This window comes from Podarcis erhardii (assembly GCF_964252035.2).
Source record: "Podarcis erhardii genome assembly, chromosome: 10".
Taxonomy (NCBI): Eukaryota; Metazoa; Chordata; class Lepidosauria; order Squamata; family Lacertidae; genus Podarcis; species Podarcis erhardii.
Window position 1 is genome coordinate 45,754,519 of NC_138500.1, and position 27,693 is coordinate 45,782,211.

At 42.2% G+C, this 27,693-nt stretch overlaps 1 protein-coding gene across 2 annotated transcripts in view; it reads right to left on the reverse strand.

The window, feature by feature from the left end:
- Window positions 1-356: 356 nt before the first annotated feature.
- The window catches only part of MYRFL (myelin regulatory factor like), a 37,775-nt gene continuing 10,438 nt past the window's right edge, over window positions 357-27,693 (reverse strand). The window contains exons 7-25 of one of the 2 annotated variants that reach the window (XM_081878536.1): window positions 23,743-23,938; window positions 23,303-23,379; window positions 21,111-21,221; window positions 19,471-19,561; window positions 17,072-17,272; window positions 15,574-15,682; window positions 14,670-14,779; window positions 10,644-10,810; window positions 9,459-9,513; window positions 8,596-8,684; window positions 7,962-8,030; window positions 7,620-7,666; window positions 6,400-6,561; window positions 5,097-5,159; window positions 3,792-3,879; window positions 2,504-2,578; window positions 1,534-1,645; window positions 723-797; window positions 357-615 (exon numbers count right to left, since the gene is read on the reverse strand). In XM_081878536.1, coding sequence (XP_081734662.1) covers window positions 529-615; window positions 723-797; window positions 1,534-1,645; window positions 2,504-2,578; window positions 3,792-3,879; window positions 5,097-5,159; window positions 6,400-6,561; window positions 7,620-7,666; window positions 7,962-8,030; window positions 8,596-8,684; window positions 9,459-9,513; window positions 10,644-10,810; window positions 14,670-14,779; window positions 15,574-15,682; window positions 17,072-17,272; window positions 19,471-19,561; window positions 21,111-21,221; window positions 23,303-23,379; window positions 23,743-23,938 — 1,984 coding nt within the window. In that variant the 3' untranslated portion in view covers window positions 357-528. Of the gene's footprint in view, window positions 616-722; window positions 798-1,533; window positions 1,674-2,503; window positions 2,579-3,791; window positions 3,880-5,096; window positions 5,160-6,399; window positions 6,562-7,619; window positions 7,667-7,961; window positions 8,031-8,595; window positions 8,685-9,458; window positions 9,514-10,643; window positions 10,811-14,669; window positions 14,780-15,573; window positions 15,683-17,071; window positions 17,273-19,470; window positions 19,562-21,110; window positions 21,222-23,302; window positions 23,380-23,742; window positions 23,939-27,693 lie in introns of those variants that run through there. The other variant, XM_081878537.1, reaches the window with a different exon arrangement.

Sequence of the window (27,693 nt, forward strand, 5' to 3'; positions counted from 1 at the left end):
GTTGCCCTCCAATTGATTAGCGTGGGTTGCAAGAGCACAATATTGTGAATGGGGCACAAATCCCATTAGAAATCCAATTGTTTTTCCCTTTGGTTAGGGGGCCAGTTAAACATGCCGAGAGGCTCTGCAAAATAAGATTGTTTCCGTCCAATTACTCTGTTACTCTATTGCACCATTAAAATGAATGATTACAGCCCAGTCCACAAACTAGATCAGACAGATAGTTGGATTTAAGCCAATTGTGTCTTACTGCGGGAAATCAGCTTAAACTGAAGTCGGCTCATGTGCTCGCCTTTGAATCATCAGCAATCACACAGTTTTACTAGCAGCTTCTATGAATACCTCACAAAACAACAAAATGCTTCAGTTTTATTTACTCCCATTTGATATTCCCAAAACAAGGGCATAAAACAGAAGTTCATTAAGTGTTTGCCAGGAAGAATTAATGTGGCAAACAAGCTTTCAGCAGCACTAAAGATTTCCCCATCCCCATCCCCATTCTTTTCAGGGAGAGTTAAAGCCATCCTTTCAGATGCAGTTCCGATAGAAATAGAAGAAGTAATCAGTGAAAAATATCCCAGCGTAGTTAGGATCCGTTGAACAGTCTGCAAGATCCTGGTGGGACAAAACAATAAAGTAAGATTAAGATAGATCCAATAATCATAGCTAAATGTTTTGTTCTTTTTTAGTCTTTTATAAAAAATAATAATAATAAGACTTACGGGAGCAGCAACACGAAAATGGTAAGCACTGTCATGGAACGAGCTTACAGGGAGATACCAGATATGATGGAATCCCTATATAACCAAATAAGAGAGAGGGAGGGAGGGGGAAGATGATAGGGAATGAAACTTGCATGTATGTCTATTGCTGCAAATGCACATTAGGGAAGTAAGAAGGCAACCATTTCCATCTGGACATGTAGTCATTGCAAGCAGCACTGTTTCCATTCTGCTGCAGTTCAGTTTTCACCAAATAATACATTATTTGTCTTGCTGTCTACTATTTCACATAAGTTACATAAGTTTTGGTTAGCGCACATAACTTAGGTAGCAATTTACATAACTTACATTCATTTCAATGTAACGGAAACATCGTCAACACGTAAAAAAAGCCATTAATTACATATCATCTGTGCACATCAAGAACAAGAGCAACGTGAATGAATACCAATTGCATTCATTTCATTGACCACAGACAAATACGCAAACTGCAGTAATTTCCGCTTCCTTTCCCATTTTCATCAGAATTTTCTGACATTCCTATTACACATGTGGGAAAGCTGGAGTTTCTAAGGCTATGGCAGTTCTGGGGTTTGCCAAGGTCAGAATGAGAATTAGTACTTTATCCTAACTCAAGGGAAACACATCTTGCTTGTTTACAAGCCTTTGTTGTATTATTTCCAAGAGCTGGAGCCTACCTAGGTTCCAGAAAATATAACAGCAGTGGGCAGTGCTTCCTTCTAGTTGTTTTTTAACTGACAGATGAAGTAAATAAAACTCCTTGTATGGAAGAGACAACAGAACTAAGTACCTGTGTAGTTTCTGGAAAGGGTTCCCTCTTATGACGGGTTTGTTGTGGAAGACGAAAGCAAGACTTTCCAAAGGCGATTTTGCATTGAAAGATAATGAGTGGTTCCGTTGTACTTCAAGGAACAAGGATAATATTAAAAGCTGCAAGATTCTATAGTACTGCTTTAAAAAATATACGAAATAAGACCTATGGAGTTTAACAAGCAAAGCACCCAAGGCAAATGCGTGGCTCCATATTGGGAGACAGAATTCCACTGAAAATCAATGCTAATTCTAACAATATAGCTGCTCAAAAGAGTGTATCGACATGGAAATGGGATCATAGCAATTTGGAAATGTTGAGTTTAAATTCTATGGGCCAGTTCATATATGACTGCTTGCATTCCCATTTTGCAGATCAAGTGAATAATCTACTTCCAGGAGTACCATAGCATAGCAGGGGGTAACTCATATCAATAGTGCAAATCAAATTTTGTGAATGTTTGAATGATGGACTTTCAGGGCCAGTCCCACCATTAGGCAGAGTGAAGCAGCTGCCTAGGCTGGTGGATTGCTGGAGGATAGGGAGAAGAGGGGAGATGTTGGAGGACCTCCTATATTAGTCAGCTGCTCGCAGGTTCAGTGGAAGATGCTGTCCCATCATCAGTGATGAGCTGAAGTTAGATTCAACGGCCAGTACACTCAACGTCAGCACTCACAGGGGGTCTCTACTGTAAACATCAGCAGCCAAGCGCAACACATGAATTGGCTTTAAGGACTCAACCCAGCTCCATTAAGGCCAACTGAGGTTTCCAGCAGAATGTGAACCATTAAAGGCCTTTTGTAAATTTCGGTTTGTGCTTTCTCATCCTTGCCGTTTCATTAGGATCTGTTAAGATCTGGGCACAATCTTCATTCATACCATATACATAATAACAGATAAGGTTAAAAAAAAAAAGTTTATCTATAGCAAAATCTGTCTGTGTACTTACTTGATTTCCAGAGAGATTTTCACTATGACAGGTGTGTGTTTGTTAATGGGAACAATGTAACTATAATTTCCAGACCTAAAATAATAAATAGTGACAATGGCATTCAATATTTTGAAATTCTAGGCAAATATCAATAAAAGGGGAAAAAAACGTCAAATGCTGAGCCAATCAGCTATATGAACTGGAGACTGCAAAGTACAGCCTTAAGCAACCTTATCAACTATTATAATGGGAAATAGCAATGAACAGTTCCCAGTAGCATAACTGGGCAACAATTTCAGTGGGAGGCACTTTGAGACAATCACCTTCACTGCACAGAATAGCAAGGTAGCCTGCTTTTAAAACTGAGAACAGCAGTGAGCAACAGGTAAAATAATTCAGCCATCCTCTTGCAAATTATGATCCAACCTTCAGCAACAGGTCCCGTTACAACACTTTAAAATTCAGTATTAAAAACAGCTGAAATAAATGACAGGAGCATGATTGAGCTAGGATATGAACTAAAAGCAAAAACAAAATTTAGAAAATCTTGCCTTTCTGAAGATTCTGCATCCCCATGTACAGATGGTGATGATTATCATTATTATTTATTAAATCAGTTTCCTGAGCATGCAGTATCACTTTTTTTGTTCTTAGATGAAAATATTTGCACCATTAATTGTGGAGGCATGACACTATCACCTTACATATGTCTACTCAGAAGGAAGTCTCATTGAATTCAATGGCACTTTACTCCCAGGTATAGAATTTCCCTCTCCAAATAGCTAATCTCTGTTGAGTTAACTATAAGTTATGGTAAAACCAACTGACAGCTAGGGATTCCTAGATCCGTTTTCTCAGTTTCTCGTTTTTTCGAATCTGAACTTCAGTTTTCCACATTTCACAGCAACTTGGCAATTTTTTAAAATCCTCATAAAAACTCATCTGCATTCTAGTGCAAATTTCTCTTAACAAATACATTTTTATATGTAGTTTTGATCGATGTACCAATTTTTGCAAGCAATTTCCCCTAATACATGCAATTCTGCAAACACTGGCTGCTTCAACAACTTCATTGCAAAATTCAGATTAAGTGCAATTGCTGAAGGATAGCTGTGTTTCAGTCCGCATAATGTTTCAGAAATTTGTCGGATTTGGCTTTAAGTGCATGCTGAATAAAATTTCCCCTCCATCCCTACTGGTTTTTCAGAGTGGCCCGCCTGCAGCAGCAAAATCCTTAGCTCAACTTAACATATTGAGACTCTGTGCTGCATTAGACAAAGAGATGTAAGGAAACAATTTTACCCACCCACACTGCAGGTTTTTGCGACAATAACGGCGATCTATTTTTTGTTGCGTCTCTAAGATCTGCATAGAGATGATTGATGTGTCAGTCCCTGAAAGGAAGAAGAACTGTTTTCATGATTATAGACACTTGGCATGAAGAAACTTTTTTTAAAAAATGCACACACAATAATAATGAAAAGTTTATTATGAATTTTTTTTGTTACAACCGGCTCCCCATTCCATTAGCTGCCTTTGCCCTCTGCCCTCACCCTGGCACTCCTGGTGAAAGGCCCTATGAAATATACTCGGAGGCCTGCAGTGATTTTATGCTCTATTGCAGCTTGTAAAACAGTTACTGAATTTCCCCCTAAACCCCAGGCTTTTATATACATTATTTACACAATGAGTCCCGTCTGATTGGCTGATTCTGCTTCCCTCCTGGAGCCTGATTGGTCTTCTCCTGCAGGCCAATCAGTTGTTGCATGCTAGTATCCTACCAGCCTAATAGGCTGATTAACTTCCTCCTGGAGCCTGATTGGTCTTCTCCTGCAAGCCAATCAGTTGTTGCATTCTAGGATCCTACATCCCTATTGTTATAGGATCCAAGCTTAGTACATAACACCCTATTAATGGCAGTGACTTTGCCTTATGATTTTTCGCATGAAGCAAAAGTCAAGCATTTGGAAGACATATTAACTTTGAAGAGTCCTCTGGAATTGTAACTCTGATATACACACAATTTCATCCAAATCACACCACATGTGAAAACAACAATGTGGTACCATTTTGAAAACACATGTACAAATTGTGTCAGAAAAAAAGGATGGGACTTAGTGGAGCAATGGGTCAGTGTGTCTGGCTGTTAACCAGATGGTGCATTTGAGGGGATTGGGCTAGATGACCCCAAGGTCCCTTCCAACCCTACAATTCTATGCTTCTATATGAAGGAGCCCCAAGGATTGTTTCAAAAAGTGCAGATTAGGTAGGTTTACCTTTAAATGCAAACTGATTCAAATTTCTCCCCGTTCCTGCTGGTAACGGGAGGCAAAAGGAAGAGGTGGAGGAGAACACGACCCATTCAGCCAAGTTGTGGGTGACATCCCCAGGAGGAAATCGTAATGGACCACAGAGACTAAGATGCGCCAGCTGCCCTGGCAATGCATAACTTCTCTAAACTAGGTAAAGGTAAAGGGACCCCTGACCATTAGGTCCAGTCGTGACCGACTCTGTTCTCTAAACTAGTTCTCTAAACTAGATCAACATTTTAAAGTAACCAAAAGGGTTTTGAGGAACTTTATTTTTCAAAGGAAATAAAAAAATACTTTACAGTCATTTCCAAGGTCAGGCTTCTCAAACCAGTTGTTTCCTGGCAGTACTTTCCTTTTCGTTCCTGAGGAAAGAATAGAGGCCTTCACAAACTGAAACAATTATATGACAAAAACAAATACAGCAAAATGAGCTTCTGCATGAGTTTTCCAAGCACAGGTTTGAAGGATGCTTGCAGATGCTCTATTCTGAAGACAGTTCATTTTATGAAAGGGGACTTTTTTCACACTCTAGAGGTCATATTCAGTTTCTCAAGGACCATTCCATTTGGAGAAGAGAATAAGCAATTGAATACTGTATACAGTTTGCATTGCAATACTCTGTTTTATTTACAAAAGTATAAAGCGAATTAGGTGTTGGGGGGTGCAGCAGCAAGTCCCGGCAGGATGAGCCAGGGTCAGCTCCACTGTTAAGTAGAGTGAGATGGTGGCCTCAGACCTTACATGGTGGGGAGGTGGAGGAGAGAACAGAGCTGTGTGTGTCATGTGATCTGCAGTGTGCTCCATAGGCCAGTGTCCTTCAACCTTGGGTCCCCAGGTGTTGTGGGAACTACAACTCCCATCATCCTCAGTTAGTCCACTCAGTTAGTTTAGCCAGTAGTCAGGTGTCAGAGGAGTTATAGCCCCACAACATCTGGAGATCCATAGTTGAAGAATACTGTCCTAAGCTAGCCTGCTGCTCTCAGCTACAGTGGGGGAGCAGACTGTCCCTTTGTCAGACTTGAAGTAGGTTTTAGCTACCAGTCTGGCCACTTTCCAGGATATAGAATGGGGTGTGGTTCCCCATATTTGCCTCAGATAGCAAAATATATTCAGCCAGCCCCTGGTGCTGGTCTGAAAGCATTATCTGTTCTGGTCACCAGCACATCAGCGAAAGCCCAGAGAAAGATAACATGAGTAACTCCTCTTGTGGTCTGTTTTGTTTTTTTTTTCAGATGGGCCAGCCAGGGAGGCTGCAGAAAGAAAAACACATAATCCACCTTTGAACACCTTGCAGCAGTAAGGTAAGCTGCATACCCCCACCCCCTGAAATTCTCAAGGAATCCTCATGTTCCCTGAGAAAGAAACAGAAAAACTGAAAAATAATCTTTCACAGAGAAATAAAACTTCTGAGAAACTGAGAACAGATTTCAGCAAAGTGCTAATTTTGTCTCCACATTATCGTCATTGGGCAAGTGTAGGCACACAGCTACATGGAGAGATCTATCCTCAGCAACCATTTTCACAATCACCACAATCACAGAAATTGCCACAGAAATTGCCTTCTTGTAAGTAGTAGCAACATCCATTCATTATTTAACTTACTATGTTCCTTTGCCTTCACCTTCTGATAATTTAGGTCTTTTCTTACTGTTTGATGACTTGGACAGCAGTAAGTTTCCTGACAAGGTAAAATGCCACAAAAATTCACTTCAGGAATGACGCCAGTAGGTTTGGGGCTTGAAGACATTGTGCTGTATCTGGTCACTACAGTAGAAGAAATCCATGAGTGACACACATATCACCTTCACCAGTTTTAACATAGCGAAATTTGGGTGTGTCAATACATTCTAATTTTTCAGTTCAAACAGATTTGCTTCTTTTCAACAGTTAATTCATTCTACTTCTGCTCTCCACATTGAGTAGCAGTGCACACCACGACAATGGGAAATTTTGACCCACATACCTGCCTTCAGAAATATTACACAATTGGCATGCCACTTAAGTGAGGGTTCAGTTCTGGGGGGATCCATGCTCAAAGACAACATCATGCAAAGTCAGGAGCTCCCAGAAGCCCCTGGGGGTTTATTGTTTCATTTGTTACTATGTTCAATATTTTTGTGGCTTTATATTGTAAGTGATGTGCCATCTTCCTTACCAGGCTCTGGGATGCTTCCAGAGCCCTCACACCTTCTTCCCAGAGGCTGGTAAGGAAGAAAAACCTGCTGGGAGTGTGGAAAATAAATAAGTGCAAAATAAATAAATGGAAGATAAATAAAGGGAGAGCAGGGAATCGTTTCTCCCAATCTCCCTTTATTTCCTGCCCACTGCATAAGGTTGCATATGTAAAGTGAGCATAAGTTGTGAGTCTGATGTATAGTGCTGTCCATATATTTCTAAGTGTACTTCTTCAGCCTTATAGCCTAGAAATATGGGGCAACGTCCAATGACGCCCGCCTGTTTGCACAGTAGAATTCCATTTACACTTCCTGTTTCTCTTACTCACCCCCCAAGATCCCTGCAAACACACCCCAAACATCTGTTCTGAGGGCATCTCCCAACCCCTATGGAGCAGATTTAGGAGGAATGGAAGGCTTTTCAGGACTGAAGAGAGGAGGATAAATCCTGTTGTATGAGTGGATGTCCACTCATGCTCTGCTGGCTCTACCTCATGGGCTTTTAAAAAAAACAGCACAATGAAGGTCATGGTTCTGAGGATGCAGAATTCTGTGTCACCTGCCAAATTCCATCAATGCAGGGTACAGTTTTTAGATTTACTCTATTAACATTTTTTCAGCCTCAAATAACAGCGTAAAGCACAGTACCTGTCAAAGTGGTGGGTGGAGGGAGTGTTATCAGACTTGTTGAATTGCTGGGAAAGGTTGATAAAATCACATTAGCATATAAAAAAACCATGCAGCTATTACTCTAACACAGCAGCAACAAGGGTATATAAGCATATTCAAGTATGCTTTGCTAGCACCAAGTGGGAAACACGCACATAAAAGTGACTGCTCCCAAAGAGTGCAATTGCATCTCTATGGAGGCTTGCCAATCCTTTTCATTTAATGCTTATACGCTTTAAATAGGCTGCTATCTGCCCAACTCCAGAGCATCACAAAGAGCAAACAATTAAAGTTCAAATGAGCGACAAATCATTTACTTGCCTGCTTGTAGAACTGGCCATGACTGGGTCGGGTATGCTAAGGATGTAAATGGTGGCTATCGACAGAACACTGTAATGAGACATTTATTCCATAGATTGACATCTATCATCATATACAAAAAATAATAATAATACAGAAGAAGCAAAATCTTTGAAATATCTCCTCCCCATTGTTGAAGTTCTATTAGGAGCCTCAGTTATCATTTATTTCATTAAACCAGCACTTAATATTAGAATCAAAGAAATGAAGTCTGATGGTGTTGATGATTATCACCACCACTTAAATGTGTACATGTGTGTGTGTGTTCTTCCCTATAACAATAAACCATGTTTATTTATTTATTTTACAAAAAGCTTTTATGAATGAACTGATGAAGAAAACAACCAAGTGGTTGTATCCAGTGCTGCTGTTCTGCTTGCACAACAGACTTCCACTTGCACAATTGAATTTCCTCTCCTTTCCTTCTTGCAGCCTTCAAAATTTGGTCCAGAGGGTTGAGGGACCCTCCAGGACAGATGTGATAACACATGGAGGGGCAGAGAGGAAAAGTAAGTCCCATTGCACAAGTAGAACCTTGCTTGTGCAATGCTGAAATTACATCCCAGCATCTCATTAATAATATGCTTTTCTTTACCAGACTGCCATAACTGCAACCAAGGCAATCACAGTTATCTGGAAGATCCTGGAGCTGGACCATGACTGATTTTTCTCTGGAGAACACACCTGAGGAAGAAGGAAGGAAGGAGCATGGGCTTAATCCATAATGCCTATGTGGAGCAGGCAGTGTTCATCATCAGAATATTTTTGTGTGAGTACAGCTCAGAATCAACAATGAAAACTATTCAACTCCTGTTAAAGTTCCTTTGGTACCTCTAGGCAGAAGATCCCACAAGCACTTCTCACTGGGAATAAAAATGCAAGGGGTTGGACCCAGGCTTAAGAGTCAAACCACTGAAATCAATGGGCCACAAGTCTAATTTCAGTGGATTTCAGTGGAACTAAGTCTTGACCCAAGCCGGAGGGGGGGGGGACTGAATAACAAACCATATGCTGCCCTTTCCTTACATCCAAAATCAGCTGCCTGAGACAACCAATTGCTGAGTTGAGGTGTCTGCAAAAAAATTTGCTCTTTTTAAAAATTATTTGTCCTTCCCCCACAGCATGCAGTGGAGCTCACTTGCTTTAGCAACCTACAATGCATTCTTTTATACATCTGTTCAGAAGTAAGCTGCAGTTTGAAGGTTCCAGGACTGTAGCCCCAGATGCTATTGTCCTACCTAGAAGAGCCAGGATTTGACCTTCTGCATGCAGAGCATGTACCCTTTCCCCAACTTCCCCATGCTTGTTCCTACCTGGAAGCAAGGTGATTTCCAGGTGTGCCCCCCCTTCCTTTTTAAGAGATTATAACCAATTCAACAGGTTTTCTGTTTAAATTGACAGTCTTTTTACCTACACATTGGAGAGTTATTCGCAATCTATGTTCTTACTTTCACTCACCTTTATGTGAGCTGATTTTCTTGATGGTAAACGAGAAGCAGCTTGGCTAAAAATCCTGGAATACATATTTTTTAAAAATGCTTTATTTTGTGAATTCATCGCAGGAAGTGATAAAAAAAGAATATTAGAAGGGAAAATCAACAAGGAGGTGAATCCTGTTGTTAGCTTGCTCAGATGAATGCCATCAAAGATTGTTTCTCATGCTGAAACATTGGTTAGACTAACAAACCCCAGTAGACCTGAAGGAGCGTCTTCACCCCTATAGTTCTACTGAGGTCCAGCTCTGAGGGCCTTCTAGAGGTTCCCTCACAGCGAGAAGTGAGGTGACAGGGAACCAGGCAGAGGGCCTTCTCAGTAGCGGTGCCCACCCTATGGAACACCCTCCCACCAGATGTCAAGGAAACAAACAACTATCTGACTTTTAAAAGACATCTGAAGACAGCCCTGTTTAGGGAAGTTTTTAATGTTTGATGTTTTATTCTGTTTTTAATAATGTGTTGGGAGCCACCCAGAGTGGTTGGGGAAACCCAGCCAGATGGGCAGGGTATAAATTATTATTATTATTATTATTATTATTATTATTATTATTATTATTATTATTTCTTCCATGGAAGCTGCAATGGACATTTGGAGTGCATTCCATTTGCATGAAAATAGTATGCGACTAGAAACAGTTTTGCCAAAACAATGGACTCTTCAGAAATCATGAGTATCAAAGGGCAAATCTGAGCATGGCGATAGCTATGGGTGAGTACCAATCCCTGATGCACATTGCTGGAAAAGGGTAAGATGTTGCAGAGGTGTCCACTGAACTCCACCACTGATGATATGGCAGAGTACCTGGGGCTGCTAGCGGGTAGTCACTATAGCTCTCAAAAATGGGGCTTGTTGGGCTCAAGCAAGGCTGATAAGGAACCAAAGCCCCAGTCTATTTCCTGTGCCAGGTTGGCACTGCATACCTCTCCAGCCTCAGTTGGGATTGCTCCCTCAACCACCTTACTTTTTTTTTTTTTAAGTGCTCTGAAACAAGTTGCAGTCTAAACAATAAAACAGAAAAATGTTCCTGAAGTATCCAAAACTTGTCGTCCTATGAATTCAGCTCTACCTTTAGATATACAGGCTATGTGTAACATGTTAAGGAAGCTGGTGAATTTGGCTGTGTGCCCTGTGGAGAAATGCAGATACCTTCTTGCGTTCTTTTCACTGGATGTTGTTGACTTCAAGCTGTTTATCTGTTTCAGTCTGGCTAGTTTTTTATTCCACGCTTCCAACTCTTCTATCCGGACTTCAAGATTGTTTGTTAATTTGCAAAGCTGCTTCACTGCACCCACATTCTCCATGAAAATTTGGTCCTTGAAAGAAACACAAAGAATCCCATCAATAAATAAGATGTGAAGAAAGGAATTACCTTAGCTGAGCATCCTAGATGGCTTTCTGAAGGTATTATTTCTGCCTTTTTAAACCACAAAACTCACTCCCCTTCCATTATATCATGACTAATGATGTGCCAAAGTTTTCCCTAATCTTTTTTATTTCCTCTGAAAATGTGACAGAAAAACGGAAGCTTCTTTTGCAGGGGAAGAAAACTTTTGAGAATTTGGAGAGCAGAGTTTGGCACAACACTAACCGAATCACAATTTGCTTTTAAGACTCTTGTCGATTTCAAAAGCTCTTCACCGTGCACCAGAAGATGTTGCTGTTCAGGAAACACAAGGGTAAGCTTTACAATCCTTTGGATACTACCCTTGGCATGTGATTTCTCAGTTCTACCCTAAAGAGAGTTCAAGTGCATGCAATACCAACACCTTTATTCAAAATAAAAAGACCACAAAAATCCCCCCACAACCCCCAAACTGCTGGATCAGTTATGTATGTAAATAATAAAAATAATAAATTATGTGCCATCTGCACTCAATTGCCGGTGAGCACTTGTGCAGGAAAGGCAATGACTAACAAGAAGACATCATGCAGCACCACGCTAAAACATTTGTTTTAAATTAGTGTTGTGCCTAAACACTAAATAGATCGTGACAGGCATTCGAGGTTTCTGAATGTTTTCCTCCACAAACTGTTTCCCATGGACAGATTCAGAATTCCCTGTCACACGGTACGTTCTGTGCAGATCAGATGGTGCAAACAGACTCAGCTGAACCATTTATCTTGCAACTCCAACACAACTTCCCCAGGGAGAGAAAGACAGATGGAAGAAGAGAGTCCCCTTATGCTATTTCTGAAACGGGAGCTTGGGAAGTATTTGTTTATTTTTTTGCTAAGCAGGATAACAGACACTGAATCAGCTAACACCAGGTCCTCTTTGTGGGCCTTCTATGAGGTGTCCTTGTTTCTTATGTATGAACCGGTCAATTTATATAAACCTGAGAAAGTATTGAGGGAATATAGTTTGAATTTGAATGCATGAAGAAGTGGCCATGAGGCTACATAGTGAAACATGTTCCAAACATGTTCCAGAGTGCACCAGAGTGAGATAGAAAGGAGGGGAGTGAGGGACTGGTAAATCTGCTATTTCTACTCTGTGACACTTTCTCATGAATTCACCTGAAACTCCACTCGGTCCCATTTCCATGTTGATCTGTTGTTGTTTTTTAAATGTGCTTATTGATTTTATTGCATTTATATCCCATCTCTCTTCCAAGGAGCTCAAGTTTGCATACAAGGTCCCCTTCTCCCCATTTTATCCCCACAACAACCCTGTGGGGTAGGTTAGGCTGTGAGAGCATGACTGGAACCCAAGGCCACACGACAAACTTCATAAGTGGCCCAACACACTGCGCTACTATATCACGCTGGCTCTTCCAGATGCATTTAAAGATGTAGTTGTTTCTCTGAAAATAAGCACTTGAGAAATCTTACAATACATCTCTTGAGCTGAGAACTGCCTTGGAATATTTAGGAAGTGCACCGAGTCATTGGCCTTCCAATCTATGCATTTGCCTGGCTAGGGTAAGGTCACTAAGCATAGGCACCTCTTCGGCTTTGCAGCTGGTAACAGTGTGTGTCTCCTGGAGGTCCTCTCCACCATGAGCACCTTCCATGGTACAAAGCCTGGGCTGATGCCTCCACAACATCATGTATGGGTGGGTGGGGTTCTCCTCCACAGCTCACCTCATCTTCACAGTCCTTAAAGCCTTGTACTTTCTGTATGCATACATTCTCAGAGTAGTCACAGGTAGGCTAATTTCTGGAGGAACGAGTTCCAAGCGCCTGTTCCTCCTAACCCCACAACAGCTGAAATGGGTTCAGGGGTAGCATACTAGGTACTTGGGATCAGCAGCAGCAGATGTGTCTCTCTCCGGTGTGATGTACAGCGCAGTCCTAAACACTTAGCACTTACTGTTCACATGGAAGGTCCCTGGTCCAATCTTTGATGGTCATATGAGAATTCACAAAGACTGGATTTCTCAAGTTTCCCTAGAAGGAGCCACACCATTGGCTCAAGCCACATCGTTCCTCTTCACAAATGCAACCACGGGAGTGTGAAAGCAGCTCACACATGACATAAGAATGCTCCCTCAGGATCCTGGCTTTCTTCCTAGATGTTTGCAGGGTTGTGATGGCTTGGGCAAGCTGCCCTTTCATTCCCATTTTTCTTACTCATCACACAAACAAACACATTTCTGTACAGAGGTGCAGCCACTCCTATGGTTGAGGGAAGTTGTCTACGCAAGGCCCCCAGGATGCTATACTATTTATATCGCTGTATTTCGGCAAACTGCTTTCCCACACTATAACGTGCAAATTGAAAGCTGCCATTCAGCCTTTGAATAAAGCAGTTATTGTTCCATATGTTATTAAGCTGCCACAGTACATTTAAGCCATACAAAACACCATTGTAAATGCCGCACAGAGATGGTCTGGTTTTTTTTATGGTGCCCAAATTGTACTGCCGCATATGATATGTAGCATAAACAAAACCTACACAGTTGGGAAAGCCCACACAATCAACAGAGACAAGACATTCCACAATTGGTTCGCTGAAGGGTATCTTCAAAACACTCATGGTCTTGAAGCCATTACATCGATGACATGGTCCTCTTGTCCCCCTGCACAGGAGATATGAATCTGATGCCTTCCCAACCAGTTATGCCCAGATCTCCACAAAAGTATAGTTTATATGAGGAGAGGGAGACAGACTGGAGTTTTATTAAGTCACAAGGTCCCGCAGAGTGCCAGAGCTTGCAGCCATTTAAGTGAAACTGTGCAAGTTCATAGTGAAATCCACAAGAGGGGAGGGGCCTGCTAAAACAAAAAGTTGCAGTGTAGACCATTCCTCTTCTTTTGTACATCCCCCAGGCTGCTGGTGCCTGCTCTTTTGTGGAGGTGGATAGTGCTTTTTTGGCAACATAAGGACTGGCACTCAGATAATTTACATCACTATTAATATGGGGTACACAATATAATGCCCTGTTGTTGGACTACAATTCCCATCATCCCTGACCATTGGCCTTGCTGACTGAGGCTGATGGAAGCTGGAGTCCAGAAATTCGGCACATTTTTTCTGAACGGATGCACGTATGGTTAACCTATTCCCCTTTGTGAAAATGCTCTTCTCCCATCAGGACACAGTGATAAGAAAAATACAGGTCTACTTTATCTTGAGCAGCCTGAAGAAGGTATATGAAGATCCAAATGATGAGGCCTAGCATTTAATTCAAGTTTGACCTTGGTCCCATTTCATGAGAGTCTTGGAAGTTAATTCAACTGGGAACATTGCCATAACACATTGGCCAAAGGGAGATCCAAATGAAAGGAAGGAATAGCTCGTTATTGCTCGTTTTTATTTCCAATGTATATTCTGCTTTTCCTCCAGGAAGCTCAAAGTGGCGTACATGAATCTCTCCCCCCACAAACCCCATTTTATCTTAACCACAATCCTTTGAGGTAGGCCAAGTCAATAGAGTGTCCCAGACCTAAGGTCATCTTGTGCACTACAAGGCCGAGTTGGGATTTGACTCTGGGTCCCCCCAGTTCAACATTCTGAAGTTGCCCTCTCCCTTTCCCTGCTTGGATGGGACACCTGTTTCTAATCACTGCTGTATTAAAACACAGAGCCATCAAAGAGTAGACTATTACTTCTCCAGAAGGTGAATCTCAAAAATGATGTGACTAATCGTGAACACTAATTACAGTGAACTTACAACTTCTCTTTTTCAAAGCAAGATGGTTTACTGCACTGTAGGAAAACAGAATTACCTTATCAACCATGAGGAAATGATCCACTTTTTCTCCATTTTCACATGTTAAGTCTCCAGTGTCTCTCACAGCTCTTGGTAGAAGTTCCTGAACTTCCTGGGCAATTACTCCTGCTCACACAAAAAAATAAGAGAAGGGGTGCAATCGAAAGCAGAACATTTCTCACAGGGGGTTCCTTCTGTAAGCACTCCTTGTTGCTTTACCTAGAAGCCAGAAGTTTTATTTTATTCTTAAGCACTGTAAATATTAATAAACAATGGATTACTGACTGCTATGGAAAACAGGGAGTATGGAATGGAGTATCCTGAAAAAAGGACATGGCTTATTGATTTATTGATTTATTGATTATTTGAATCCCGAACAGAAGCATTCCACACTGCAATATTTTGTTGCAGATTCCACTTGTCTAGGTGCAATGCCTGTATGTAGTCCCTGGTATAACCCAGGGGACTATTCCTCCCAGTTCAGACCCTTGACCCACCTGCACATTTTGTACCTTATTATTTACTGGAAGACAGAGGCACCACAATTTTGGAGAACCCTCTCTAACAAGGTTGACCATGTAGCTACTATGAGGTGTTTCCTGTGCTAGGCAACCCCCTTTTTATTTCCCCCAACTTTCCAGACACTTTTCTGAACTTGGGGCCTTGTGTAAAGGTTTGCTGTTGTGTTCGCATTTGCATTTTAGGTGTTTTGTTCTTTTGCCCATTGCCCTGGGGATGTGATTGAAGGGCAGTCTAAAAAACACAATACAATGCAATTGATACATTCATTAATTGGATTACTGCGTTACGTTTGACTGCCAAGGCAAACATTGCAACGTTATAAAGGAAGATGATGCTGGGGTGTATTCAAGATTATTATGCCTGAAGACCTGAAAACAACAGATGATTTGATGAAATACCTGTTTCATGGATCTGGTTAATCCCCATAACAGATGCAAACTCGGGCTTGTAGTCGTATTCAACCAGCCGCATCTGTTCTATTCTTCTCAGCTGCTCATGCGTGTCAACCTAATTGACCAAAGACAAGGCTTAGAATGTTAAAATATTTAAAACAGTCAAGTCATGTCAAAGGGCTTTCATGTGCACGTGCTTTTGAAGTCTGAGGTGGCCGCAGTTAATATGCCTAGTTGTTATTAAGCAGTTTTAATGCCCCCATATTCCAATTCATATTTTGAGGCAAAGGTGAGGCAGTGCTATTTATCTAGAAAAAGAGGTGCAGGAACTCACCACGAACACCTCCCTCGTTCTCTTATAATGGCAATGGCATCCACCGGGGGGGGGGGAGCCCTAGGGAGAGGGTTTCCACAAGGTGGGGTACCCCATTTTTGCCAATTTCAGCTTACCTACTGAAATAATCTGTGCCATATCCCATACCATCCCAGAGGCTTCCTCAACCCTCAGGAGTAGGTTTTTGGGGATCACAGGGGGTTGAAATTGATAGGGCAGGTTGGGTGCCCTGTTTAGTACAAGTACAAAAGTGCTTTCCACTAGTGCAAAACCACCACTAGATGCAACCCAGATACAGTTGTACCTTGGTTCTCAAACGCCTGGTGACTCAAATGTTTTGGCTCCCGAATGCCGCAAACCCAGAAGTGAGTGTTCCGGCTTGCGAACATTTTTTGGAGGGGAGGCCGAACGTCCAATGTGGCTGCAGGAGCTTCCTGCACTCACTCGGAAGCCATGCCTTAGATTTCTAATGTTTTTGGAAGTCAAACGGACGTCTGGAATGGATTCCATTTGAGAACCAAGGTACGACTGCACAGACTTCAAAACGTAGTCAGGATAGGTTCCTTTAAAAATATATGTGGGGGAACTATATATTTTAAATGAATGGTGTGGATGTGACCACAAAGAAGGACAACTGAGACATCATTTAAATATAAATTAGTGAATTTCGTACTTTTTGTTCAGTGTCACCTCCTGTTAAAAGGCTCAAGATGGGAAAAGATGGTAGAGCATCTGTCGCATGCAGAAGCTCCCAAGTTGAATGACCAGCATCTCCAGGTGGGCTGGGGGAGATTCCTGCCTTAAACCCTGGAGAGTTGCTGCCAGTCAGTGTAGACAATACTGAGTGAGATGGACCAATAGTCTGACTCTGTATAAGGCAGTTTCTTATGTTCCTCAGTTCCCACTTGATGGAAATGATGGGGGCAACCCCTTCCCCATATAACTGCTGCCAGCCTGAGTTGGCAATACTGACCTAGATGGACAAAATACTTTTATGCCATACAAGGCACCTTCTTATTTTTTCCTTCCTCCCCATCCCTTCTGGCACAGATGATGAGCAAAAGCTATGAAACATCTGGTTACTTCGCAACGCAATGCCTGCCTCTCAGTCGCCGTCTCCATGCGAACATGCGCTGCTGTGTTGGGAAATTACTTCCCCGTCTCACTCACCTCCTGGATATTCTGTTTGGCTCGCCTGTCAGATGGATGCATGACTGCTCCCATAACTTTCATGTTTCCACAGACAACCAGAGCTTCATCTGGTGCGTCTGTGTTAATTCCCACTCGACCGTGGCAAACGGCGGTTTCAGGAACATGTCCTCGCTGCCAGAGCGTATCGCTGTCATTCTCAAACTGTCCAGGGTTAGAGGCCTGAAAACACAGAACTCGTTTTCTAAGGGGTGGGGGGAATTAGTACCTCATGCTTCTTTGTGACGCAGCAAAATTAACAGCTGAGTAAAAACCTCACCCAAAAGGTGTGTGTTGAAATACTTTAAAAATGCAACAGGGGGCAAGGAAGGGAAGGCCTGAAGCTAACATCTGGTCCAAAATCACCTCACTGAATCTTATCCGAGAGGGAAGGGGGGGCAGGATGGAGGATGGGATTGGGAGCATCTACTAAAGCAAAGTGACTTTCAAAAGTGCACAAGTGATATTAGACAAATCTGGCTAGATAACAAGAAAAGAATCTGCAATGGCATAAATCCCCCAAAGGGGTGTTCTGGGGCATGGCCTGAGCAGGACAGGGCAAGTGTCCCCAAAACCTGGGACATCCCATTTTTTCCTCTGAAGAGGATGGTGGCCATTTTGGGTGCCATGATCTCAGGCAATTTTCCCCTTTAAAAAGCAGCTTTACTGGGCCACAATATTGTGCAGCTCCCCCAAACGCACGTCTTTGGGCGCCATGCCCAAAAAAGCACTTTCAGAGGGGATAATCGCGGTGTGAAATTGCTCAAGGTCATAGCGTCCAAAATGGCCACCATCCTTTCACAAGAAAAAGATGGCATCCCAGAAGATGGCGTCCTAGTTTTTGTCTTTGGTGTACCGGAAGGTATGAGAAGAGACTTGCACCTATTCCAAAGCCTGTTCAGCTCAGTCATGTCCTCAAAACTCAGGCCCACCCTCCATGCTGTTTCATCCAGCAATAGCCCCTTGCCAGAGGGTCCTGAAGGAAGCTTGGAACAAGGGTAAGAGCATAAATTACACTGGCCTAAATTATGCCCGCTTCCTGTTGTTAGGATTGCTCTGTCACCTGGCAATAAATTTCACTCAACTCAGCCGGACGTAATTCTGAGTAGACATGCCTAGGATTGTGCTGTAAACACTATAACATTTCGCTGGAACATCTTACCATTCAGGGAAGTGGGATGAGAATGCAAAATTAGGGCAGGTGTTCAAAATACGACGAAGCTGAGATTTTAGTGATTTATTAGCGTTTATTTTAAAAAAGATCAGACAGTCAGTATGGAATTCAAGGATTCCCATTTGTATCCAAGCAAAACAGCACCGGGGGAAGCTTTCTTTGTTTTTAACCGTTCTCTGCCATCTGTAAGTATGTGGAGCCAAGCACCTCACAATTAGAGCATGATCTGATATGCCTGTTAACCACAACTCGGTGAGTAGATGGCTGAGTCTTCCCAGTATTGCAGGAAAAGCGGAGCAGAGCTTCTCTCTTACGGGCCTTTGCTGCACATACCAAGTTAAGCAGAGATTTCAGATGCACCAGATCTTATTAAGATTTTAGTCCTCTTCAGGCATTCTTAATTTGTATCTGGGGTGGCAGGACTCTGCATGACACCCCAGCCCCCTCCACCCTGACCTTCCCACATTGAGTGGCATAGTCTGGAGATGGGGGGGGTGGAACCAAGATCAGCTGTGTGCAGTTAGAATTCCCTCTCAGTCCATCCCAATCAACACAGGAAGGTTGTGGTGGGCTGGTAAAGGGGTCAGGCTGAGATATGTGGTCTTGTGCCTCTCCTTGGATGCAAACCAAGAAGGCCTGAAAAGGGCTTTTGTTTACATGGCAGTCGTGGAATTTTTGGATGCTTGTTTTTAATTATTTTGCTTTTAGTTTGTTTTTAATTTTTTAAAAAATGATTTTACTGCATGGTTTTATATAGTTGCAAACCGATGTGATGTATTTCTAGAATGCAGCGGTATATAATATATTTTTTTTACAAATACATTTTTAAAATGCCAACTTTTGAATGAACATTTGCAACCCACGATTTCGTGGTGATTGAAATAGTAAACACAGGTTATCCTGCTTTTATTCTCCCAAATGTCATATGAGTTAGCCCAGGCTATGAGACCATTCCAGTTCCAAGGGCTGGATCCACGTGGCAGCCCCTTGTAACTGCAAGGACTTTTTAGCATCCCAGCTTTCACAGGAATAAAACATGCTTCCCACTGCAAGCACAAAGATGGGGGAAGGGAGGAAGAGGAGGGGCAAAGAGTGCGAAACCATTACTGCAGCAGCAAAGCCACCCCATAAATCTCAATAATAACACTGCACAGCTGAGGTGAAGAGCAGTAACAAAACACAGGACAGTATCCGGCACTGGACCTACCCTGACAATGATCCTTTCCGAAACATGAGCAGCCACCAAATAAGGCTGGTCTTGACTGACGGCGTACAACCCAGCAACTAACATGAAGTACCTGAATAGAATGTTGTTTTTTTAAATTAGAAAATCATTTCAAGCATTAAAAAAAATCACAGACATGGCCAAGAACTCCGGAAACAAAGGGATGTGCGCCTCAAAAACAGAGAAGCTTCCTGTACTCTGTCCAAGACTTACATTACAAGGATGCTAATGCTGTCCAAACCACACCCAAAGTTGGGATTTCCCTTTCAGTAAGGTTGCAAGCTGAAACCCACTTATCTGAAAGTCAATGCTATTGAGTCAATGGCTTCCAAGTAGACATGCTTAGGAGCTTGCCTGACAAAGTCTCTCTCTCTCTGCCCAGCCCCCAGGGGATCCCACACCTGAAGCTGGGGTTTACTTTTGAGTAAACATACTGTGACACACCACCCCAATCTCTGAGCGGTGTGAGATACCAGGGTCTTGTGTCCTTACCAGGGTCTGTGTTTGGACAATGAGGCACAACAGAGATTGCGATGTCTTTATGATATATGGTTTATTTACACATATGTACAACCCAGGCAGTGGAAGACAGGAGTGCCTGGCATGCTCTGGTCCAAGGGGTCACGAAGAGTCGGACACGACTAAATGACTAAACAACAACAACCTGAGCCTAGATAGTGAGCGTGCAGAGCATTCAGATCCCAACAGGGTCTTGTCCCTCTGCTGCTGTAGCCTCAGATTCCAAGAGATCCCCAAACATTGTGTCTGACCTTCTCTGCAGCATGAAACAGATAGCCGACCTCGTGCTCCTCCCCTGTCCAGCTTGCAAAACTGACACCTTTTCCTGTTTGCTTACCTCTTTTTCCACTGCATTCTGCCCCCCACCTTCCTGAAACTCTGGCCTTTTGTCTCTGTTAATTATCTCTCACCTCCGAGAGGGGCTTTCACCATTTGCCACCAGGGCCAGAGAGTCTCTGCTAATGGCCTTCCTTGTGCTCTTTTAATGGTTCATCTCTCCAGGCAATGACTTCATCGGGAAGCCAGCCTGGCTCATGTTTTAACATGACTTATATTTTAACATGCTAAATTCAGGCACCCCAGAATTAGAAGTGGGGTCCAGGATTAGGAGGAGACACCAGGCACCCCACAAACTTATAACAATACATACACTAAGGTTGCAATCCTAAACCCACTTACCTCAGAGTAAGGCCCATTATTTCAATGGAATTTGCTTTAAGTAGACATGTTTAGGATTGTGCTGTAAGGCTGCACATGCCATATACATTAATTACACAATAGATAATCACTGTTCTGAACAGTGGGACTACATGTGCAAAGGCTTACCTGGGCGTAAACCCTTCTGCATTGAATGGGACTTCTGAGAAGTAAGTTTCACTGGGTTCAGTGGTGCTTGCAAATTACGTCACACTTTTCCCATAGATTTTAATAAGCCATGAGGTGTGTGTGTGTGTGTGTGTGTGTGTGTGTGTGTACACACACACACAAATCTATATGAGAGATTTTCGTGGACCAGAAAAAGAAGTAAGATAACAGAGGAGCTGAAGAGTAATGAGCCTTTAAACATAATCACATGGTGAAATGCTTGCTGTCAAATGCAATACCTTTGGTCAGGGTTAGGTTTTCCTTTCTTCCTCATATTATTGGCTGTTGTTTCACTAAAGTGCAATCGTGCCAAGGTTACTTTGGTCACCTGGTCTCCTGGCAGATCAACTCTATAGCACAAAAGGGGGAAAGCGCAGAGATTTCAGTTTAACTGTTAATTCACAGCAAATTTTCCACAAGGTGCATAATAAGTTAAACTCTCAGTCCTTAACAGAGGTGAGCATTCGCCATCTATGTAGTGCACAGATTTTTTTTTTATCACTTATAACACACATGCACTTCAAAGAGAGCAACCCCTAATTTGAGGTGGCAGTGATAATAGGTGACTTTGCTCCCCACTTCCCACACCCCAATTTCCATTGCGTCTCTCAAGTATTCATCTATTTACATTTGTGAAAAGATGTATATTGCGGGGTATCACCAGGTTATTGACAGATAATTGGCAAGACAACTTGTGAAGACTCATTTTTGGCTAACGCTCTGCTGAATCTTCTTACAGCCAGATGCTCTCAGGTCTCAACAGTTTTGGATTCCTTCCCTGGTGCTTTCCATCTCCCAAATGATATATCCCTCACCTCAAATACTCCTGAAGTGTAGGTGGGTTCCCATGATGCAAGACGCAGTGATAACAGCAAGAACCTTTATTTAACTACATAACTGGGAAACAGGGGCAAAGCAACTGCTTATATACATTCCTAAAAGCCTGGGCCACTCCCACTCCCAACATGATTGGCTGTCTAAACTTTCAAGTTGCGAATCACGACTCAGAGTTCAAGGGCCAATGGCAGAGGCCCAAATCCTGAAATGTTCTGTGTGATTGGACATCATGTATTGAATCAGAACACAGGAGCTCAGAATCCTTAGTCCAGACTCAAGCTCAGGCAAACACAGACCACTGAATACATAACACCTCCTAGGAAAAAGATATGTCTTTGGCCTTGTCATCAGTAAAACAATGATGTAGGCATGGAAACAGGACTGGAGCTGCTCAACAAGCATCAACTGCAAAAGAGCCCAACTAAACATGATAGCATTCCCAAGATTAGCAATTCCATGAATGTCTTGCTAAAGTAAACAGTGGGTCTGGTGGGCCCAGTTTGGACCCTGGCAGATTGCAATGGTGGAAGGGGGTCTTCAATGCCCACTGAGGTCCCAACCCAGATTGGGCCTGAGGAACACCCATACGATTCACTTTTTTAAAAATCACTTATGCAGTTACTAATTGTGGTGAATGGTGTCACATCTGATTTGGTCCCCTGGCCACACATGTAGGATCTCAACCTACCCACAGGGAGGAAGTTGCCCTAAGGTGTCTTTCTATGGAAAAGTAAAAGGATGGAGCTCATTAATACTCACACTTCCTAATCCTAAAGGTAGTACTGCCACGATCCATGGATTATTGACAAATACAGACAGGCAGCACCTGAAGACGCTAAATTTAAGAATATTTAGATCCTGTGTGTACGTGGGTGGTGCTGTGGTTTAAACTACTGAGCCTCTTGGGCTTGCTGATTGGAAGGTCGGCGGTTCGAATCCACACAACAGGGTGAGCTCTTAGTGCAAGGAGATAATAGGTACTGCTGCAGCGGGAAGTTAAACGGTGTTTCCATGCACTCTGGTTTCCATCATGGTGTTCCGTTGCACCACATAACCCAGAAAGGTGTCTGTGGACAAATGCCTGCTCCCTCGGTCTGAAAGCAAGATGAGCTCCACAACCCCAAAGTTGCCTTTGACTGGACTAAACCATCCAGGGGTCTTTTACCTTTACCTTTTCTGACTCAGGAGTGCACAGCTTAAACAGTTTAGTGGCTTTAGCAAATGAATAGTTAGGATGTCCACACATGCCCTTGTGCCATGCCGAGAAAGCATGGGTCTGAGCAGTTTTCTGCTTTACCTGCTCTTTTTAGGCAGGGCTGGCTGGCTGGCTGGTGGTCTAGAATGGATAGGTGCCTAGACTGGAAATCGAAAGGAGCCACTGTAATATTTCTGAATAGAGTGGGATATGTCCAATGAATAACTGAATGGATACATATATTTCCTTGTTAAGTACAGTGTTTTATTATGCCTTTATATTTGCTGGAAGCCTCTAAGAGTGGCTGGGGCAACCCAGTAAGATGGGCGGGGAACTACTAATAATACTAATAATAATAATGTGTGGGGTTTGGTGTTCTGTATGTTTGTTTTTACTTACTGAACAGGGTAGAAAGGTTTTTTGCTTCGATCAGGTTGAGATTGCTCAATGATGATTACTTGATTGGGAGCTTCCATCTAAATATGGAATAACAAGCAAAGGAGGTTTAAGACTCTCTCTCTCTCTCTCTTTTAACATACCAAAAGGTTTCTGTACATTAAGCTTATCTGGGAAAATACCTGACCTCCATCCAGGCAAGAAAGAGGGAGGATCAGAGTTCAAGGGCATATTCCAGCCACACAAAAACATTCAAGGAAGGTGTGAAGCAGGGCAAGTGGTGGAGGAGGGCCTGGGAATAGTCCCAAGGGTTTGGAGGGCTGTATTTGCTTCCCCATACCTGCCCTAAAAGGTAGCATAGAAGTATCTGAAATAAATTAATAATGAAAATGAGAAAGAAAGAAAGAAAGAAAGAAAGAAAGAAAGAAAGAAAGAACACTTGCCTTAATACCAAAAGTTTTCAAGTAAAACGTTTCTACCGGCTTCAGCCCCAAATGCGTTTTGACGAATTTTGGGTGTCCAACCACTCGAATGTAGACTGTGATCTGGAAATGGTTTTTCTTCTGACAAACAAAAGCGCTATCTGCTGTTGAAAAATTAAATCCTTTGTTTGTAACAATGTAATATCCCACATCTGGGCTGGAAAAAAACACACACAAGAGGAATCTGTAAGTGGAATAATATTTCAGCAAGTTACATCGCTCAGACAATATCATAGATGTGGATATGCCAGGAACAAATTATTCATGTCTTTTTGGAGGGGGATCTTTGAAGTAATAATGGATTCTTAAATTGGCTTTTAATGCTGTGCAGGAAATAGGTAGAGATACCTAAACACCTCAAGGACTTCCTTTTTAAGAGAGTGGTTGGCTCCTTCCAGGGCTGACAGGAAACAGAAGGGAGCACTGTTGCCCACAATGCCTCTCTGACACAGTGAGCGAAAAGGCTACTCATTTTTCTCATGTAACCCTCATTTTAAAATATCCAGTCAGATATTTGTGACGGTCAACCAACCAATAAGTCAAAATACAAATATGAAATGCAAAATCACAACCTCAGCAAAAAAAACCATTTATTTTAAAAAATGCCTAGCTAAGAACTAACAGCCACATCAGGTCTAAGAGACATGCTGATGTTTTGCAGCTGCTCATTAATAAATGTAGTAGCACCCTCAAGGAAGATACTCTTTAAGTATACTCTTTAAGATTGAGGATATTTTGTGTGCCATCAAACCCCCTGATGTAAATGACAGTAAAAAAATACATGGAAGATTGTTTCAACCTCCTGCAGTATTATCCAGTAGAATTTTTCTGGGTAATAAAAAATTTCCTACATTTGTAGTCTCACGAAGATTAACACCCACTTCAGCTGATCTCCAGTTTAGTTAATATAAGTATGTTTCTTTCTACTTCCTCGTGTCTGTTTCACTTAATGCTAGCAACAGATCTGGAAAACTGATGCCCCGGTGTTTCCAAATTGCTTCTTTGTCCTAAAATCATAGGCATAACCTCAGACTTGCAGCAGGCTCTAGCAGGGACAAATCTAACCAAGTCTACAATCTCCCATCTTGAGACAGCAACAGCATCAAGCCCATTTTTGTCCCTCATTTGCTTACTTGTTTCCCTCCCCAACCTCCATCCCAGTCCACGGCTGTGTGTCATATCCCAGCCTGAAGAAGAATTCTGGAGAGCATTAAACTTACATCTTATTTTGTGACATTTTGTTTTGGTCCTAATAAATATACTGTGCAATGTGGATTGGGAGGTGGTCACTATGCAGAGTCACTATGAGGATGGCTGCTATCATGTGCTGTTTAAACGTGGGTTTCTACCAAATGTGAGACCCTTCTTTTCTGCTATCGTGTATGGGGCAAAGGTCTCAAAGGCCGTCTAGAAAGAAGCAGTGAATTAGCTATCTAGGACAATTGTGCCTCTCTGTCTGCATCTCTGTAATACATCACTTGAAAGCTACAGCCCAAGACTCAAAGTCTCCATTATATAGAGTCACTTTGTTCATTAAAGGAAGGCTGAACAATGATCCCTTGTCACATGGTACTGTGGAAACCCACTTTCCTCCCAGCAAATGAAAGGTGGCTCTTTGGGATTCCTCCTTTCACTTGGCCATTAGAGGTTAGAATGTATAGACTTTTGCAAAAGATTTATTTCAACTTTATGGTCTCTCGGGATGGTGAAGAAAGAGCAAATAGTCCCTTTTGAGACCTGTCACTTTCTTCATGAGATTTTAATCTACGGCAGGGAAGAGAACCGGCTCATAAATAATGTCCACTCACTTCTGGATTTCTAAAGCATGTAATAAAGAGGATATCAAGTTTCAAAGATACAAATGCCTGAAAATCAGGATTTATCTGTATTTTTAAATGTTTCTTCTACATTGGAGAGTAAACATTTGGTAGTCCCAAAATTACCCTGCTGCTGAAAGAATAGATATGCCCAGTTTTGGACAATGAAGACACAAAAAAATATATAAACTGAGAAGTTATTCACTGCTTCTCTTTTGTATTGCAGACACCTCCACCCCAGCCCAGTCTCATATCCCTGTTCATATTATGGAACTACTTCTAAAAAGATGATAAAGCAAGAAATGGTTCTAACAATTGTGCATTTCCAAGAAATAAAATAAGGCATTCATAGATATGAAAGACTTTGGACTACTGCACATTTCCAAGAAGTAAAATAATGTATTCATAAAGTAAGACTATATTAAGTTTTAAGCAGTAACACTTAACCATAAGTACATTGACAGTCACTTGATTTCGGACTTCCGGGTTGGCGCCTCTGGTAATGGCAGAATTCCTCTGATCGGGAGGAATTTGTCCCATGGGAATCTGGGTCTGGCCGCCACGGCAAAGGCGGAGACCCGCAAAAAATCACAGGAGAAGCCTGTGAACGTGGGATTCGGCGGGCACCTTTTGCTGGAGAGCGCTGACTTTTTCCTGTGGACAATTTGAATCTAAAATAACTACCCGTGAGTAGAGCTGAAGCGGGAGAATTGGATTTCTAAATGTTCAATTTGGTATCGTAACGGGGAGGTTCAATACAGGAAGTCCGCCTTCCCCTTTTGTAAATAGACTGAAGCAATGAGGCTGCAAGCTGAAGTCTTGGAAAGCCTATTGTAAAGGACTAAATTTCCATCGGTAAAGAATATTAAACCCCCCCTTGGAGGCAGGAGAAGAGGGGGGGAGTTGTGAACTGAATAAGCCTGCGGGAGAGAGCGAAGAGAGTTAAAATACCACCACTCAGACCCTGGAAACAGGCTGCTAGCAGGACTGACTTTTTTGGAACGTTCACTGACAGCGATCGTTTGTTGACAGCTAGCTAATAAGAGAAATACATTGCTTCTACTGTTTCCGTCTGCTTTTAAAAAGGAGTAAAAGTAACTGAAAATTGAAACTAACTTCATTGCTTGAGCTGTGTTTTAAAAAAGGACATTACTAACTTAAATAGAAACTGTTTCCCTCTAGAGGAAGCCATTGAAACTGTTACAAGAGCTGGGCTGGGGGAATTTCCAGCTGCAAGATAAAAAATTGTGAGACTTTGGGACTGACCTTGAATCGGTTAAGTGTTATGGTTAATGGAAAGGAAAAAACTGACCAGTAAATTCTTGAAAAAACATTAAGGTTTGGGAGGACTTGGCAGCAATCTAGGAGAGCCCCAACATCAGCCCCCCCTGCTTCTTCTACTACTGCTTTTGTACCAGCATATTCAAAATCAAGAGGAATGTCGATAGAAGAGGCCTTAGCGGTTGTATTAAATAAGATAAGTGATTCACTGGAACAGCTTAACAAGAAAGTAGATGTGACAAATGCGAAAGTGGAAGCTGCAACTACTAAAATTAATTTAAATACAGAAAGTATAAATAATTTGGGACAAAAGGTGAATATCAATACAGAAACCATCCAGAAATTGATACAGGAATCTACTTTGACATGGCAGACTGCGGAGGAAGCTAGGGAGAAAGCCGTTGCTGCTGAATGTAATGTAACACAATTGGAGAGAGAGAGAGTCCCAGCCTTGCAGAGGCAACTGGATGACCATAGGTCGACGCTTGCTATGATTGAGCTTAAAGAAAAACAAACGAATTTGAGGATCAGAGCCCTACCTGAGTTGGAGAAGGAAAGTATGATAGATTTCCTCACACAGGAATTTGCTGATTTTTGGGACTTGGACTTGGGTCAAGAAGATATTAAAACTGTGAGAGCCTTCAGACTTGGAAGAGGAGGGAAAAGGGAGAGGAACAGAGTGGGAGACTGTTGGCACTACTGGAGGAGCCTGGAGGTACAACAGCCAAGAGTGGAAATTTTTAAAGACGCCCCGAAATACCTTTTGGATCTTAGGTCTAACTACGGAGATTTGGCTGCCTTGCTGAGAAGGAAT